General features: G+C 40.4%; 1 protein-coding gene across 1 annotated transcript in view; it reads left to right on the forward strand.

The window, feature by feature from the left end:
- The window catches only part of Cdc5l (cell division cycle 5 like), a 40,170-nt gene extending 21,182 nt beyond the window's left edge, over positions 1 to 18,988 (forward strand). Inside the window, exons 12-16 of the mRNA XM_038341224.1 lie at positions 2,080 to 2,160; positions 2,461 to 2,703; positions 6,834 to 7,031; positions 17,674 to 17,886; positions 18,563 to 18,988. Of these exons, the coding sequence (XP_038197152.1) occupies positions 2,080 to 2,160; positions 2,461 to 2,703; positions 6,834 to 7,031; positions 17,674 to 17,886; positions 18,563 to 18,667 (840 nt within the window). The 3' untranslated portion in view covers positions 18,668 to 18,988. The remainder of the gene's footprint in view (positions 1 to 2,079; positions 2,161 to 2,460; positions 2,704 to 6,833; positions 7,032 to 17,673; positions 17,887 to 18,562) is intronic.
- Positions 18,989 to 19,485: the final 497 nt, after the last annotated feature.

The following is a 19,485-nucleotide window of genomic DNA, read 5'->3' on the forward strand; positions in this document are numbered from 1 at the left end:
ATTCATTATGCTTTTCCAAGTAACGCACAGATTAGCCTTTTAAACATTGCTTCAATCTAGTTGTTAAAGACAAATAAAAATTGGATTCATTTTGAGTAGTATTAGGTCAATATAGACTGATAAAAATTGGGCTTGGAAATTGGAGTGTGTCAGAAAATATTACCACCCTCTTACACTGATACAGCGTACAATTGCTTGCTCATCCATTCATGTCCGGTAATGCAGGTTTTACCTCCATTTGAAAGGAGAAAATGGCTTTGAGTTAGCTTTCCTTTTTTTCCAGAGATTGCACGGCCCCTTTCAGCTGTTCTGTCACACGTTGTCTCAGGATGGTTTGATCAGCCTTAGTCTCAGGGTGGTTGTGAGAGTAGCATCGCTGGAGATCATGCCTTTTTTTTTTTTTTTTTTTTTTTTTCCTGTAACGTGCTGCAGATTTTCTTGCAACAGGGCAGATGTGAGGGTGCAGTGTTTGAGGACTAAACTGTTGGATAAAGCTTTAGTACAGAAACTGCCATGATGAATGAACTGACCCTGTTGTTAGTTTTGGTACATGGTAAACGTCAGGCTCCTACCTGCTCAGGCATGGAACTTGTGGAAAGCGTTAGCTCCCACACCTGTTTCTCTACAGGTCAAAGAAACACCGACATTGTGATGAATTGATAGGATGGTTAACCAAACTTAATTGGCATTCCTTTGAGGGTTACCCTTATTAAAAAAGTGCTTTTTAATGCATATTGTTTTATTGCTGCTGCCGTGTCAGAAATAGGATTGCCAGGTGGTGCCTGTGTGTTCCAGAATTTCATGGAACTGTAGTCAAGGCTTCCTCTGAAGAATACTGAAAACTTGCACTTTGACCAGTGGCTAATACTTTGAGGACATTTTTAGTTTGCCTTTTGCATTATTGTAAGCCATGTACATTGACATTCACATTAATTGCAGTGTGTATTTGAGCAAAGCATATTACTAGTTCTTCAGTCTAGTGGCAGTCATTGCCAGGCTGTGTGCTGTATCTCTTTCCTTCCGTTCTTGAAAGGGCTGAGTGAAGAGGGAAAACAAACAAAAACAGAGACTCCAGTACTACTGCAGTAGGCTGATCTGGAGAGATGATGTCTCCTAAGGTTCACAATGGCACCTGATAAATTTTTTATAACTTTTATTTCAAGTAAAACTGCTCTGTTGTTGCCTGGTTTATACCCAAGAGCTGGTCATCAGAGCTAATTACTCAGCCTGTAAATTTCTTTTAAATGGCATCTTTAGATGTAACCTTTATATGGTGTACTTTTAGAAGCCTAGAATATAAATATTTCTTCTATCTTATTAGACTTATTGGTGTCCATATAGCATTATACAGAGTATTCTGACAGTCAGCCAATGGTGGCACTTTCACAAAAAGGTGTGTAGGGGTCCTCTACATTGTCACAGATTTCACCCACCAAGATCTACATGCTTCCTCTGATTATTTGCTTTGTATACTATCATTTAAAAGAAAGAGAACAACTTTTTAAAATTTCCTCTTGTGTTGATTTCTTCCACATCATTTGGAACTTTGTCATCCCTGGTTATAACCCCAGATGCTTCAGTGCCTGTGGGCTATAGCTGAGGTGGCGATTGCTCCTTAACTTTACAGGGAACTGTGTGGATGTGGGGAGCAGAAGTGGACACTTTCTGTGTTTGTTTTGTTCTTGCAGCTACTTCAGTTATATTTACTTCACTTTCTCAGAAGTGGCATGGAATATTCATGTATTGCCACATCATTGTAACTGGAGGGTTAAGGAACATTGGCTGACTCTAACTTTGTATGAAAGTGAGTTGGGTTGTGGGAAGTCTCTTTGCTGTTTATAACTCCATTTAGACAAGAAAGGTGGTTATGGTGGGCAGAGCCAGGGAAATCTGGAGAACACTCTAGTGTACTTCAGTTGTCTTAGTGTCTGATGTCTAATGAGAATGAATAAATTGATTTCCTGGGTCTCGACATTATCTCTTTACATCCTTACACAGATTTCAATAGTTTAAGCTTTTGAAAATAGTTGATGTTAGCTGCTGTATAGCTCCAGTAATGGATATAAATCCCCTTTTCAGGCCTTACGAGATGCTGAGCGTGTGAAGGAAATGAAGCGAATGCACAAAGCTGTTCAGAAGGATCTACCAAGACCATCTGAAGTAAGTGAAATCTCTGATTTAGGAAGTTAGTTTCTTTATATGGTATTAGTGCTTATTTATCTCAATCATAAAGACTATCACAAAGTTTCATCTGCTTTCTGGAATATAGTACACAGTAGTTCTCAAAATCAGTTTTTAATACATTGCACTAATACCACTTTGAATTTAGAAGTGGGAGGGATGTAGAAGTGAGGAGAAATCACTCTTGAAAATATGAAATTGCTGTTTAGTTCATGCTATTAAAGCAGGCACAATATATTATAGATATGTCTGATAATTTTACTTGTTTTAAAATTTTAGGTAAATGAAACTATTTTAAGACCTTTAAATGTAGAACCACCTCTAACAGATTTACAGAAAAGTGAAGAATTGATCAAAAAAGAAATGATTACTATGCTTCATTATGACCTTCTACATCACCCCTATGAGCCATCTGGGAATAAAAAAGGAAAAACTGCTGGATTTGCTACCAACAATTCTGAGCACATTACCTATCTTGAGCATAGCCCTTATGAGAAGTTCTCCAAAGAAGAACTGAAAAAGGTAGGGTTGAACAGGAACATCTACATGGTAAGATTTAAGCACTTGTTAGATGCTGTGTGTCACAAAGTCAGAGCTTACATGGCTACCTTGCTGCATCTCAGAAACAAAGGTAGTATGGCTGGGGGTAAATGTCGTGTGATATCTTTGAGAAGGATTTGTTGTTTTTCTTTTTGTCTGTGTTGTGGTGTGTGTGTGTGTGGGTGGGTGCTTGAGCCTGTGTTCATGTGCAGAGGCCAGAGGAGATGTCATCCTCTGTTGCTCTCTACCTTATTTTTGAGACAGGTTCTCCCTTACCAGACTTGAGGCTTGCCATTTTGGGGTTACAGGGATACACTATTGCATCCAGCTTATGTGGGTGCTGGAGTTTCAGACTCAATACCTTGTGCTTGTACAACAAGCATTTTGCTTACTGAGCTGTTTTCCTAGCCTCCAGGATATGTTTTGTACACCCTCTTTGCTGTTTTAGAAGCTTTGGTGGCAAGGTAGTTTTGATTCCTGGGTGTTACTAGCATGATTGACAGGGTGTTTTTTTTGTTGTTGTTCTTTTTTTTAATATCATTTTCCTGTGCCTTTGAATTCCTTTAATACTTAAGTGTTATTTAGACTAATACCAAAGGCATGAATTTCTATTTTATATAATAAGTAATCAGTTTCTAGTTGGAAGCAGTTAATGGTTTGATAATCCTTTCTACAATTCCTGTTGAGGTTACCATTGTAGCAGTATTGAGATGTGGGGCTTCAAAAAGTGATTAGTTCTCAAGGGCTCCATCCTCATGAATAGGTTAGTTGTTCCTGGAATGAGCTAGTTCTTTCGTGAGTGATGCTCTCTGTCACTTTGTGATCCAGTCAGAAGGTCCTCACTAGATGTGATCCTTGATCTTCTACTGCCTGACCTTCAAATTACCCTATGTGTGGTCCTGGAATAGCAGTGGAAAATAGTCTGAAACAGGAAAAAGCACTGGCCTATGTCCTTCTTCCTCCCCCATGCAGCCTTGAAGGCAGTGACAGATAGGGAATAGGCTACACTTGATGCACTGCAAGATTCTTCCTCTCTCATCTCCTGGATACCCCTTTCTGCCCCATCTCAGTTCTTCTTTTAGTTTTCTTTATTCATAAGCAACACATATTAAGAGTTTTTAGACAGTGAAGGGAGGAAGCTCTAAGAACTGGCCCTGACTTCTGTGTGATTTTTGAGTTACTTCTTTTTAGTCAAGTTGTACAGGGCAGTGCCATCTCATTGTTGGCCTGGGATTGAGAATTGGACTCCAGAATCAGTACTTGCTGTTGCCTTTTTTTCAGAGTGAAAATAGGAGAAAAGAAATTTAGGAATTAAATTTTTCAAAATTTATTGCACATTTGGACATGTTGCTTTTTAAGGTTCTTCCTATAGGGAATAAACTTGAATATAAGGTTTGAAAGTAATAATTCTAATTACTTTGGGATTGTTTGAAACCAATAATATTAGATATTCTGTGTTCTATCTGCTTTTATCCCTCTTTGTTCCACAAAGAGTTTAGAGCAGCTGTCTTTTGAGCAGATTCCTTCTTTCTTTTTCCAGACAGGGTTTCTCTGTGTGGCTCTGGCTGTTTTGACTCACTCTGTAGACCAGGCTGGCCTCAAACTCACAGTTCTGCCTGCCTCTGCCTCTCAGGCGCTGGGATTAAAGGTGTTCGCTACCATGCCAGGCTTTTTTGGTAAGTTTTACTTTTTATATGTGTTTTGCCTGCATGTGTGTCTGTATACCACATGTGTGCAGTGCCTGTGAAAGCCAGAAGAGGTCATGGGGTCCCTTGAAACTTAGAGTTGAAGATGGTTGTGAGCCACCCTGAGTGTGCTGGGAACCAAACCCAGGTCCTCTGAAAGAGCAGTAAGTGCTCCCAAGCACTGAGTCATTTCTCTAGCCCCTGGAAATTCTTTAAGTTAAACATATTTATTCAGTTTTTAAACTACATTAATTTTTTAATCGTGTGTGTGTATGAGTGGACACGTGCCATGGTTCATATGCAGAGGTCAGAGAACAGCTTAGTGTGAGTCGTTTCTCCTCTTTCGCTACGTTGGGATAGTTAATGAACTCAGGTTGTCTGGTTTTGCCCTTTTTTGATTGTCATGTTTATTAATGCCCTGCTGAACTGTCTTGTAGCCCAGAGTCTTTATCCTGATTCTTTAAAGATAACTCTCATGGCAAAAGCTGAACTTTGTAGAATTTTTATTGTGCATAATATCTGAATAAAATGCACTTTGTCTACTATGAGTTCTAGAATGTCACTAAGGTAGCTGGGTTTAAGTTCAAGGCCAGCACTTTGTCTACTATGAGTTCTAGAATGTCACTAAGGTAGCTGGGTTTAAGTTCAAGGCCAGCCTGGGCTACACAGTGAAGCCCCATCTCTAAAAATCAAAGATTAAATAAACATTATTATGTTAAAATTGGCTGGTTTCCATTGTTATTCTTAAGAGGAGTTACTTAAAAATATCCAGTCTTTAACTCTGTAGTTATGATTTTTCAGTTTTTACTAATCTTTTTGGTTTCTCAGTTAATCGCTTTGGACTTAATATAATTTTGATTGTTTATTTTCAGTATTAGTAGAAAGACTGAAGAAAGACATAGGTTGTGAGTTTTTTGTGAGCCATGGGAAAGGCTGGACCAGGTTTTTGATATGCTCACAGAACTCTGTCTGGGCTTGGGCTAGGCTTTTCATGTCTACCGTCCATTTACCTAAGGGCAGTCTTTACAGGTGTCGTTTGAGAATTGGGCTCAGAGGAGTTAAGCACTGCAGGCAGCTGCTTTAAACAGGAAAGCTGTGATTGAGCCTGGCCTGTCCAGTTCCTTCTCTCTCCTTCTGCCACCTTAAACTTTTTCTTTAGTATGAGAAATATAACTGATATAGTTCCATTACCTACTTATGCCTTCAGGCTTACTCTTTGGATACAGGGATGTTCCTTAGAATGAGAAGAAGCCTTGTGTCAAAGATGCTTGGGTTCCCTTCATCTTGGAATGGAGTTGCCTGTAAGGCAGCGTTTGGTGCCCTTGGCTTAGATTCCGCCTCATCTGATTATTTGTGGTGTAGTCTTAGACAAGAGCCCTAGTTTCATCAGCTTTAAAGTCAATATTGTCTAGTTTGTAAGGTGTCTAGAATTATTTTTAAAAGAGAAACTCAGTAATTACTATGTAGTCTTGGCCACTCTGAAACTTGCTATGTAGACCAGACTGGCTTTGAACTCTCAGAGATCCACCTGCTTCACACCTGGCATGGTGGAAGACTTTTGGAGGTAATGAAAGTTGTACTTTTGAACTGAGTTTCTGGCCCATAGTAACTGGAACATACCTAAGATGTGTTGCTGTTATGTCGAGTAACAATAGATGTTTTACTCTTGGAGAACCACGCTTGACTTTTGAAAATCAGCTTGCATCTTAGAGCCCTAGAGCCTTCTCTGTGTGTGTGATTGTATGTGTTTGTTGTATGTATATGTGCCCATGCTCATGTCTATAAAAGACATGAAGTATTTTTCTCCACCACTCTCTGCCCTGTATCCTTGAGACATAGGATAGATCCTATATTGTCTTTCACTGAACCAGGAGCTGTCTGTTTTGGCTGGGCTGCCTGGCAGAGGGTCCAGACACATGGTTATGTCCGATCTTTTCTTCAAATAACAAAACAAAGCAAACCTGGGTTGGAGATGATAACTCAGTGGTTATATGCATTGGCCATTCTTCCCGAAGTCCTGGTTCAATAATTGGCACCACTTACGAGTGTCTATAATACAATCCCAGGGAATCCTATGCTCTGTTCTGGCCTCTGAAGGCACTGTATGCATGTGATTCACAGATACACTTGCAGGCAAACACCCATACACATGAAAAGAACAAAAGAAAAAAACCCTCAAAACATGGGTACTAGGGATTTGAACTCAGGCCTTCAAGCTTACAAAGCAGGTACTCTTACCACTGAGACATCTCCCTAGTCCCTACTTAGATGCTTCTTTATCCATTTAGCTTAGGTATTGTCCATTCCATTCTAGAAAATGACCAACTAAACCTTGCTATTGGTTTAAGGAAGGAGGGAAATAAACTAGTCTTAAGCTTTGTGGTGGTGGAAATTGTATGCTTCAACTTAGATTATTACTGTAAACAGGCCCAGGATGTTCTGGTACAAGAGATGGAAGTGGTAAAACAAGGAATGAGCCACGGAGAACTCTCCAGTGAAGCTTACAACCAGGTGTGGGAAGAATGCTACAGTCAAGTCCTGTATCTTCCTGGTCAGAGCCGCTACACAAGGGCTAATCTTGCTAGCAAAAAGGACAGAATAGAATCTCTTGAAAAGAGACTAGAGGTTGGTATCCATTTATTTATATATTTAATATTTTATTATTATTGTGTGCATGATATGTATGTGGGTGCTCAAGCTTCAGTGGAGGGCAAAGGAAAGCTTTGTGGAGTAAGTTGTCTCATTCCCTTCTAAGTGGGTCTGCCTTGGGTTCAGGTTGCCATGGTTGCACTAAAAGCCATTCCATTGCTTCTAGTATCCCTTTAAAATTCTAGATGTACCTAAATTGAAATTGTGAACCAAGTAATACCTGTGGTGACTTCAGTAAACTTGGCCCAGGCAGCTGATTGCTTTGGTATTCTTGATAACTTCACTGTCAGTCAGAACCTTTACACAGGCAGAAGAAATACTAAAGTGGGCCGGGCAGTGGTGGCGCACGCCTTTAATCCCAGCACTCGGGAGGCAGAGGCAGGCGGATCTCTGAGTTCGAGGCCAGCCTGGTCTACAAGAGCTAGCTCCAGGACAGGCTCTAGAAACTACAGGGAAACCCTGTCTCGAAAAACCAAAAAAAAAAAAAAAAAAAAAAAGAAAGAAATACTAAAGTGATGCTGGTTGTGAAGACAGTTGAGGTCAATGAGATCTCAGCAGTGGGAGTGTGAGCCTGTAGCCCAGAGAGCGTTTACAGACCTTCAGTAGATTTCTGTGTCTCTTGATGTCCAGAGTTAGAGGGGAGCTGTTCTGTAGACAGTGGCTTCTGTGATCTCCCATGTCTGTAACACATGAAGTCTTTTTTTTGTTTTTTTTTCTTTCGAGACAGGGTTTCTCTGCAGCTTTTTTAGAGCCTGTCCTGGAACTAGCTCTTGTAGACCAGGCTGGCCTCGAACTCACAGAGATCCGCCTGCCTCTGCCTCCCGAGTGCTGGGATTAAAGGCGTGCGCCACCACCGCCCGGCCCACATGAAGTCTTTTAACAGCAGTTCATGGCATGTGGTTTCTTAATATAATGTGCATATTTTGAATTCCAGAATATCTGTAGATATTTTACAGTGGCATGTAAACTGTGGTTCACAGCATACCAGGCTGCTTTGTGGGGGTCTTTTTTATTATTATTATTTTTAATTTTGAGACAGGGTCTTACTATGTAACTTTGACTGACCCTGGAACTTACTGTGTAGACCAGGCTGGGCTGAAACTCAGACATTTACCCGTGTCTGCCTCCCAGGTGTTGGGGTTGAAGATGTATACTGTACTGTTATACCCTGCATGCCTTGTGGGTTCTTAGTGGTGGTTTTTAGAGATATCTCTGAAGCCATGATGGGATGGGGAAGGAAAAATGGATTTTTTTTTAGATCATTGGATGCAGAAAATGGCCTAAGATTCCTCTTTCATGTGATTGTCAGTTTTTCTTTACAGAAATTAAATTTGAGAGTATTTTTGTTAAGGCCTAGATCCATATACTAGAATTACTTGGGGTGGTTGGGACTGTGTGGAACCAGAGAAACGAACAGGAAAAAACAGTATCTTTTAATATGAACATCTTAATTTAACCTTTACAACCACATGTATAAGACACCTGTGGTCATGCCTGTTGAGTTAGGAAATTAGTCTTTCTAAAGTAATTCTTGCAATGCCAGGGCCATTGAGTGTTGTAGTTTTCTAGCTTCCAGCAGGTGGTACTATTGCTCTGTTTTAATTCATAGTTAAAAATTCTTGGAGACAGAACATGAGCGGTTAAATTGTAGGTTATACTTGTGTTGTGCAGGCTTTAGTTTCTTGTAAATGATAGGTAGTGTAATCCTGATCTAAGGCCAGCTTTGTAATTGATTGGTAGGCTGTTTGGAATGCTTCCTTGTAACATTTATATATAAATACTTCAATCTCTCACTTAGTTTGAAAATCTTCTCATTTGGAGGTGGGTAAACTTTTTCTGCTGCAAATGACAAGGACATTTTGTACTGTTTAGAAAAAACAATTCCCCCCTGAATCTCATTGACTCTGTTGAGGTACCACCACCCTTCGCGACAGCAAATAAATGCTCCAGGGTGAGTGGTGCGTTAAAGTACCGTAATTCTTTCTTTGCTGTCAGATCAGTCCGTTGAATTCTGAAGGGAAAAGTACAGAAAGAGCCTCTGCTAACTCCGTTGGAGATTTATTTGGGTCGTTTATGAGCAGTCATTAAAAACATGTGGTTCTCTTTGTTCAATTCAGTACCAGGAACTGAAATCTTCGGTTGAGCTATTTTTGTTGAAGGGTTGGTGATTTTGGAAGAATATTAGTAAAACAGCCTGAGTAATTTTTCTCTCACTCCTGGTTAACTTGGCTCATTGTTAACCCAGCTCGTTACTTTTAAGGAATATTTAATATAAATCCTTCAATTGGTAAACTTATTTCAAAAGAGAGTTTATTAAATCTTCAGGAAGAAGCAACTCAGAGATCCAAATAAATAAAGCTTCCATCTTTTATGTCCTTTGGTAATTCACAGATTTTTCAAAGCTTCGGAAGACACAGTTGTATTGGTTTGAAATACATAAGTATTTTATTTTAGTTGTGTGGTGATTCATCTTCTAAATTGATTGCTAAATTATAAACATCGTTCGGAATTTGTCGTGGGAGGGGTGGTGTAGTTAGATGGTGTAAACTAACTGCTAAGCCTTCACTGAGACTCAGGGAGGAGAGCTTTCTGTGTAAGCAGTGTTCTGTGGCTGCTAGTGTTTGACTTTTGCAGCCTTGAACTTTGGAATAGTGATTCCAAATTGTTGCCCCATCTCAAGCCCATCAGGCAAGATGACATCAAAAGTTGTCATGGCTGGTATTTCCTAAATATACTAAAAAATAAGTTCTAAAGTTTATACTGTGGGTAGTTTTTGAGCCACACTCATGATTAATATTTGGATCTTAGCATTTAAATAAAAAATTAGTAAGATACTTAAAACTAATAGAACCATCTCACTTGATACGGAATGTGGTTGGATGTGTTGGTGCACTGCAGGGCCTGTTAAACACACACACTGTAGTTACAGATCAGAAGTGGTAAAGACTTCTGGATTGTAACCAAATGCAGGGATTCCATTCGGCTTTGAGGCAGAATTAACTAGAACCTCGTTAGACATTTGCTTGTAAAGGCGCAAGCAGAAATGAGAGCCTAGGAAAGTTGTGCAAGCCCAGCTTACAGAAGGCATTTTAGCATGCACCAGAAAGTCTTGTGCCTGGGCTGTTATACACTCCTTTGGGAGATTAGAGCTTTGTTGTTTCTAGTGATTCCCCCAGAATAACTGAGCAACTCAGTTTCTGTTACGAGCATAACTCTTAGAAAACAAGGGATGGCTGTCATTCATTGTAGAAAAAAACTTCATCAGACTTAAAAATAAAATAATTTCCCCTTATTTACTCACACATTTAGTGAGTCTTACCAGATACGGCTGTGTTCAAGTCACTGCTCTAGGCTGAACACAGCAGCTCTGTGGGCTTCAGTTATCTGGAAAATGCTAGTAGAGGGCCTCATTTTCGGATGATGCTAGGCCCAGAGTCATTTCTGTATTGGGGAAGTGCAAAGAGAATCTGAAGTGTTCTAATTTGTTTCCACTTCAAGTGGAAATAGGAAATCATCTGAAGACATAATTAGTTTGAATGAAGCAATTTCCAGTAGGTGCAGAAGCAAAATGAAAAGTCTGAATTTAGGTCCTGCCATTAAGTTTAATAGTATTTGAGATCATAACTAAACTGCTGTATTGAGGAAGCTTGGCTGAAAAGTGGATTTTGTCATGTTAGTTATAAAAATGGAAAGGCTTTCCTCAGAGGTAGAAACCAGTCCCAGTGGGGACACTGTTCTCCATATGTTATTGGCACAGTCAATGTAGTCAAGAAATATTATGTAATGTTGACTTCTTGGAAATAAGTGGCTTAAAGAACACAGATAGCAATTTAAAGGCCTTTCTCAGTGTATTTGTAAAACTCTGCCAAGGACCCCGACTTTCCTGAGGGTTATATTTCATCAGAATTGGCTGTACCGTGAATCTCATCTTTCAGTGCTTTTCATTATAAAGGCAGGTATTTTAACACAGGGAAAAATGTGCTTCATACTTCAGAGTAAAAACTTAGGCTAAGGATTAAGTTGGTGGGCAGTGCTGGATGGAGAAGTCTGCTGGAAATACCTCTGTAGCTGTCTCTGTTCTCCTGAGGCTGGCACAGCTGGAATAGGTGGCATGAGGTACAGAGAAGGGCTCTTCAGTCCTTTGTAATTCTCTTTCCCATATTCTGCTGTCATGCCCCTTCGGGGCACAGGCAGATTTTTTAGTTGCCTCTCCGACAAGAACTCAGATCAGAGCTGGACGCCTCGGGTCGGAGATTGAGCAGCAGAGCCGTTTTAGTCCTCCTCGGCATGAACTGAATTCATTACAGGTTGTGTTTCACTTCCTAATCTATGCAGATGCAACATGTTCTGTGTTGCTCTACCAGGTGACTGCCTTATGGTTAGCTTGCTTCATTGGAATGTAGTCTGACGCCTGCTAAGTCTGATGGATGCTGACTGTAGTCATTTACTTGGACCTGCATATCTATCAGTAGAAGGGAGGGTCGCTGGAAAAACTTGATGTTAGTCAGGAGTATGGTGATGAGAGGAGAGGCACTCTTGACTTGTCTGTGAGTGTTGTTGTGACTGAACTGCATCCTCACTGTGACAGAATCATCTAGCTGAGTGATAGACTGGGTAGTGAGCTGCCGTCCGCTGTGTGTTTATTTTGGGTGTCCCTAAATCTCTTTTTATATAAGGTTATATATTCTGGCCCTTAAGCAAGTTTCAGTGAAGGATGCTCTGAATGCCTCTGAACCTCACTGGAATGGACTTAAACTGCAGACACTACTGGAGACCCAAGGAGAGTATGTTTATTTTGGAATTAACTTAAGCTTAGTAACCTTAACAAACTCAGTGAGCTTGAAAGTAACAATTACACTTTTATAAGTCCCATACAGCTCCCTTTGTAATGACCCGAGGAAACACTTACGGTCCACTGATTCATCTCCTGGGGACCATCAGTTTTCCATTGGTCTCTGGCCAGTCTTTTTTAGACAGTTTCTCTTCTATGCACTTAAAAATAACACTTCTAGACGTTTTTCTAAAAATAATACCTGTGCTTTGTAGAAAATTTGAGAGAATTAGAAAAACTACAGAAGAAACTTACTGTTCATAAGCCAGCTCTCTATATGTAGTCACCTGAGACTTTGTACAGTACACACGTGTGCACACATACACTTTTCTTCTTATGTTTAAAAAATTTTTATTTTATGGTTTGTGTGCAAGCATGCACCCGTGGGTGCATGCACACCCACCTGATTGTTTGCATAATGTGTGCCATGTGTGTGCCTCGTGGCCCTGGAGGCTAGAAGAGGGTGTTGGATCCCCGGGAACTGGAGTTACAGATGGTTGTTAGCTTCCCTGTAAGTGCTGGGAACCAAACTGGGGTCTTTTGCAAGAGCAGTACTGTCTCTCCAGCCGTACCCGCAACCTTTCAGTGTGTAAGCTCAGTATGCAACGGAAAGGAAAGTTTTAAAACTAAGTTGAAATTATATGCCATGTTTTTCATAGTGCAAATAGAAATTTCACCATTTAAACTCTACGGGAAAGTGTAGCTTTTGTAACATTTGGATAAACACCTATTATATTTGTTTGCTGCTGCTTAAAAGGTTGTAAAATGTAACCATTTAATCCTGTGAACCATCTCAGGTATTTTCTATAGTTTTATAGCTTGTTTAGAATAAAAGAATTAGAAATATTAATAGCTTCATTCAAGCGTTGAAATCTTGTTATGTGGGGGACATACAAGTTCATGTCTTGTTTATGTGTCTGGAATTTTTTTAAGGGAGTTGTCTGGTGGTATCAAGCCACTCACTTTCCCAGTGTGAATTTCTTCAGGGATGTTTGTATTTGAGCCCAGAGGACATCTGGTTTATTGTGCTCAACATTGTACTCAAGTGCAGGCCAGTTAGATAGTGAGAATGCTGAGGGGGGGCAGGCTGATTAGAGGGTAGCCTATTGTTCATATTCGTCTTCATGTTGTTGGTACTAGGGATTGTTGGTACTAGAGCCTTAGGCTTGCTAGGCAGATGCTCTGCCACAGTCACATCTCCAGCCTGCCTTTTTCTTTTTGAGACAGGGTCTCTCTGAATTACTCAGGTTGACTTTAGATTTAGAATACTTTCCTGAAGATTGACGGGCCTGCACTCCATGTTTATTTTTTCTAGGGAGCCTGCGTGGTGGTTTGTGTAGAGGAAGGCACCTTCTCACAGGTGGAAGCCTGGCCCACCTGCACATGGGATCCTAATTGGCTATGTAAGATGCAGACCTCAAGGACAAAAACCATTATTTACTTGGGCTTTTCTTGTCTTGAGTAATTTGTACACGGGCAGTTTCTGACATATATCTGTCAGACAGGCTGGGCAGCTGCCAAAAAGTCCACCACCAAATTCAGAACTGAGGTGAAAGAAAACGAACTTCACCTGACTTCTGGAGATAGGGCATGAGGTTAAAAAGCGAGGCATCAATAGAGTGCTTCTCCCCTGCTCCTGCTGCATGCCGGCTGAGTGCCCCTTATCTTAAGAACCTGCAGAGTGTGGAGTCTCTGCATGTGCATAGTGAGAAGCCTTGGGATGGCTTCAGTGTGTTTCTTATATTCCTTATGCAAATAGCATGAGGGTAATTTTATTTTTTAAATTTTTATAATATGGCATTTTAAATAATTTTGTGACCTGTCAAATGAGGTTAAATGTATCCACTTGAGGTAAATGTTAGTGCTCAGTACTTGTTAGATTTTAGAACATTTTATGTTTTATATTTTCAGATAGAAGATGTTTATCCTTTAAAAATAATTAAATAGTACTAAAACATTTATTTGTTTGTTTATTTATTTATTTTGGTTTTTCTCAGACAGAGTTTCTCTGTGTAACCCTGGCTGTCCTGGAACTCCCTCTATATACCAGGCTGGCTACAAACTGTAAGATTGGTCTGCTTCTGCCTCCCGAGTGCTGGTATTAAAGGCAAAGGTGTAAAGGTGTGCACTACCACTGCCTGTCAGCTTTTGTATTTTTATATGTGTGTCAGTGTTTGTGTACATGTATGGGTGCCCACAGAGGCCAGAATAGAGGTACAGGTAGACGTGAGCCCTAAGTGGGTGTTAAGAACCAAACTCAGGTGCTCTGAATCTGAAGCAGCGTCAATAGCTTTTTAACTGTTGAGCCATCTTTTCAGCCCCCTTGAATGGCAGGTTTTGAAAGATGTTGATAAGTATGAGTGGCTTTTTTTTTTTTTTAAAATATAGTGACTCACTGTGTAGGCCTGGCTGGCTTAGAACACTTACTATGTCTTTAAAATCACAAATATCCACCTGCTTCTGTGTGCCATCACATTTGGCAGTATAAATCGTCTTTAAGATGTAATGGTTTGGCTGGGCGGTGGTGGCACACGCCTGTAATCCCAGCACTCAGGAGGCAGAAGCAGGCCGATCTCTGTGAGTTCGAGGCCTGCCTGGTCTGCAAGAGCTAGTTCCAGGACAGGTTCCAGAGAAACCCTGTTTTGAAAAACAAAACAAAACAAAAAAACAAACAAAAAAGATGTAGTGGTTTGAAAGCCTACTCCCCTTCCCCTTTTAGAAGAACATGGTAAATCAGCTACAAGAGGGTGTATTATTTCCTTAAGCCAGTATTGTCATTCAAAATAAATTTCATTAAGTCTAATTAAAAAAATTAACTAAGCATCCAAAGTAATGAACTTTATTATGACAGTTATATACATATGTCAGTGTATAATAATTAGATAACAGGTGTCTTATCGCTGTCTTTCATTTTTTTGTCTGATGACTATAGTTAGTGACAATAATCTTTTTCTTGTGTTTCAGTTTATTTTATCTAAACCTGTAGTTAAGCCAGAAGTTTTTATAAAACTTGAGGTGAATGAAGTGTAATTGTTGGCAATAACTGAAAACTAACAGCTTTGAAGTTTTAAAGTCTCTGGTGGTTTGGGAATAATAAACAGCTGAACTATATGAGTGAGGTAATTCCCAGAGACAGGGGACTCAGTGCTAAATGTACCACGATGGCTAATTAAATGGTTTCTGCACATAGGTATTAAGTTGTTAACCAAGCTGGAAACTGAGTATCTATGGAGTGTGGTCAATGTAAAGCTAATTGAAATATCTTAACCAATGAAAATGTTAATTTGTATAACTAATTTTTAAGACACACTGCACTAACTTGAAATTCAATGCTTTTAAGGATTTTTGAGTATGTATTGAAATCCATGTGTGAGTGGAGTCTAATATGGGTATTGGATCGGGTTGCATTTCACACAGTATAGACCTTGATGTAGCTGTGGAGTTCATTGCTCAGCTCCTGTGGAAGGAGGACTGTGTAGTGGGCACGGCTGAGAAGACAGTTGACACTAGTTCTCTGCTGGTCCCAGCTGGGTCCATTCTCCATCCTGGCTACTCATTAGAACGTTCTGGGGACTTGGGAGACAGTGGTCTGAGATCATTGGATCAGAATCTGGAGCTTGTTAGTTTGAAAAGCTTCACAAATAATTAGAAGTTTAGCCATGGTCGAAACCAGTAGTTTAGAAAGATCTGCTCCAAGAATGTTCGATGTGGGAGAGGGATTGTAAAATACTGTCTCTCCTTGACTGTGTTGTGAGACAAAATTATGAGAAGCTTTAAATTTTTTAAAATTTATTTTTGATTCTGTGTGCGGGTATGTGCACTTGAGTGCAGGTTTCTCCAGGAGCCAGAGGCATTGGGCATCCCAGAGTTGGGTATCCCAGAGATGGGATTAGAGGAGGTTGTGAGCTAACTTGGGTGCTGGGTCATTTGCTCCAGGCCCATGAGAATAGTTTTTTAAAAATCTTTCTTCTTCATGGACAGGGGAGATTCTTCTGTTATATGGAGAAGAACTAATGGTGAGGATTGTTTCTCACTTGGGAACAATCTTTCCACTGTTAGGACACTCTTTAAGATGAAAATCTCACAGCCCAGACAGCTTCCTGAGGGGAAACAGATGGCTGTTTCTCCTGTATTCACAGAGCTGTGTAGATGCCACTACAGTTACCTTTAGGATGTTTTCCTCACCCCAGGAAGAAACCCTGTACCCGTGGCAGTCCCTCCGTTTTCTTAACCTATGCAGCTGTAGACAGCAGCAGTTGCTTTTCATGCTATAGACTTATCCGTTCTTGGTACTTCATGGAAGTGAAATCATGTAATGTGTTGGCATTTGTGATTGATTGCTTTTGCTAAACGTCGAGTCTTGCAAGTTCACTGAGTTGTAGCATGTTCTAGTACTTCCCTGCTCTTTATGGCTGGGTGCTGCTCTGTAGTGTAGGTAATAACTCACTTTGTTTACCCGTGTACAGTAGGTAGATGATGGGGTTCTGAATAGTGTTATGAACATGGTGTATATGTTTTTGCCATGGCATGTCTTCACTTGGGTATATGCCGGGAAGAAAATTGCTGGTTCATTGTACTCAGGAACCCTTCACCTCGTTTGAACTTCATGGTTAGAAAACCTCATCAAGTCAAAGAAGTACCAAGACTTCATGTTCTGATAACACTGCATTGTAGTACAGAGGTCCGGTGTATGGCATTTGATATAGTGGTTTGCAGAAGGCACATTGCCCACTTAAAGAAAGCACAGATGTTCTCTGCTTTTTTCCCCCCCAGGACATTAGGGTTAGGGTTAGGGTTAGGGTTAGGGTTCTTTAAGTTGTTCCCTCATCTCTTTAATGATTAGAAAGGAATGAAATGATTGGACTCTTCATATCTATAAAGCAGTCATTGTAATTAGAGCTCACAGTTGTTGATTGCTTGTTCTCTGCCAGGTTCTGGGAGTCTGAGAGCATTTACATACATTATTCTCTTTAAGTTTCATAGTTAGCTGTCAGCAGTGACTGCCATTTTACTAAGCTGATGGGAAAATGGAGGCAAAGAGGCCAGATAGTTTGCTCCATCCATCACAACAGCTGGGTGGCATGCTGGGTAGTCCCAGTGGTTCTTACCCACATTCATGCTGCCTGTCCCACCAGTAGTTGGTCCTCTTGGCAGATGTCGTGCTGTGGAACTTACTTGATTTACTACCCACGAGAGTAAAATAAGGAACAACAGCATTTACATGGGTTCAAGTCAGTTGCAGAAGCATAAAAACTTGTATAAAATGTTGAAAAGAATGATGGGTTTAAAGGAGCTTCATTTAAAGTAGTTTTAGCTCCACCTCATGTTCCAAGGTACATACATGTACCTGCCCCAGTGACTTACTTGACTCTTGACTTCCAATAAAATAAGCTGGGGGTAAGTGGGTATAAAAATACTTTTCCAGTGGGCCTTCTGTACGTGAGTGGAATATTATTCAGTATAAAAGGCGAACAGATGTGTGGTTCTGAAGTGGATTTTGAGACGTAGAAGGCGACAATGGCCAGGTGGCAGTCTAGAGTGACTGTGGCTGAAGACATCATGCACAGGCAGACGCATTCCCCTGCTCCAAAACTAGTCTGCTTTGGGATTGAATTGTGGGTGAAGTTACGGAGTGTTTGGGTGTAAGGTAATTCCTGTTAAGGCCAATTTTGTGTTATATATCAGTGAAGTGAGAGGAGCCCTGGTGTGTTTTGTTTTTGTTACTCTGTTACTCTGCCCCTTTCATGTGTATTGATGTGATTCTCCACTCCCTCCCCAATCCCCCAGATAAACAGAGGTCATATGACAACAGAAGCCAAGAGAGCTGCAAAGATGGAAAAGAAGATGAAAATTTTGCTTGGCGGTTACCAGTCTCGTGCTATGGGGCTCATGAAACAGTTGAATGACTTATGGGACCAAATTGAACAGGCTCACTTGGAGCTACGCACTTTTGAAGAACTCAAAAAACACGAAGACTCTGCTATTCCCCGGAGGCTAGAGGTAACTCCATGTGTTGTCTCATTGCTCAGAAGGAGAGCTGTAGATAGTTGCTCAGCCTCCCCTTCTTCCTTCTAGCAGGTTATCTCTGAAGTTGGTCCTTGCAAGCACTGGGTTTTGACTCTGTAATCTAGACCTGTCTGTGTGTAGATGGTAACAAACAAATGATTGCTGTTGGAAAGGCTTTTCTCATTCTGTTTTGTTTTCAAGGATAGATAACTCAATCTTGTAACTAGTTCCCCTGAAACTTAGTGACTTACTATTTATGTGGCTCTGGGGAAACTAAAGCAGCTTCCTTTAATTTTGGGATTGAAGATGCTGAGAGCCTAGCTGCTCATTTCAGGACATCAGATCCTTTGGCCACATTGGGTTTAGATTGAACTCCTTCGTGTGCACTCTTGCCCTGCCCCTTTCAGGGGCAGTCAGGACTATCTGCAGTGTGTTGAGTATTGAGAAGACTGTAGTGACTTTATTGGGATAACAGCAGTGGTTTTATAAGATAGTAATCACTTGACCAGAGTAAAGAATGACTGCAGTATTCATTTCGTAGTAAAGATATCAACCGTTTCTCTGGGAAATGTATCCTTTCTGAGTCCTGTGAGCTAACCAGCTGTTTGTAAGATAGACAAACATAAGTAGATCAGGTTTGATGTAACTGGAATGTTGTTTTCTCTTTAAGTGTCTAAAAGAAGACGTGCAGCGGCAGCAGGAACGAGAGAAAGAGCTTCAGCAGAGATACGCAGATTTGCTGATGGAGAAAGAGACTTTACAGGCAAAGTTCTGAAGCACAGCTGATGCTCTGCCACAGAAGAACTAGTTGCTGGTTTCATACTCTGCAAGCCTGAAACTTATACGTTTCTCTTCATTGACAAATTTACCCAGCACCTGTGGTTTCTCAGTTGTTTGTTTTGAATGATACCGATCTTGCGCGTTCCGTGTTACAGACTTGGACTCCAGGATAATGAGGGTTTAAATTATCCAGACGCTCATTCTTTGCCAGTCATATTTGCAAAATTTCGTAGTTTAGGCCTTTAATTTAAAAAGCCTGACTTTAAATACTGCCTGTGAGTAAACCCTTGAATAAAAAGAACATGTGAAAAACTGAGAGCGTAGCCTTTGCTTGCAGTAATTAGATACTTAGGGTGCCCACAGCCTCCAGCTGTACTTACTGTGTGCCGTATTTAATGAGCACCTCTGGGCAAACTGAACGATGATCGACTCGGTGTAAGTCCTTAGGAGGCAATCCTTTGTGGTTCTCTCTCTACACTGGCAAGATGGACGGGCTTGTTAAAACCTAACATTTTCCCCCCAAGTATCACGTTAGGGAATGTTTCTTTTCTGCTGGTTACTGACATGAAAGTTTGTGGATTATAACTTGAAAGATTTGCTTTTTTTACTTCTAATGTTTTACATGAATTTTAAAAAGACATTTAAAGACAAATTTGAACAAGGTCATCAAGCTTTATTTAAAGCTTTGCATTTAGCTTACTATGTCATTTCCATAAGTTTGGAACTTAGAGGGTGGGTAGGTGTAGGGAGACCTAACTGTATAATAATTCCTAATTTCTATAAAGAGACTTAGTAGCAGAGTGTACAGGCTTT

The sequence above is a fragment of the Arvicola amphibius genome, chromosome 9 (assembly GCF_903992535.2).
Source record: "Arvicola amphibius chromosome 9, mArvAmp1.2, whole genome shotgun sequence".
In the NCBI taxonomy this organism is placed as follows: Eukaryota; Metazoa; Chordata; class Mammalia; order Rodentia; family Cricetidae; genus Arvicola; species Arvicola amphibius.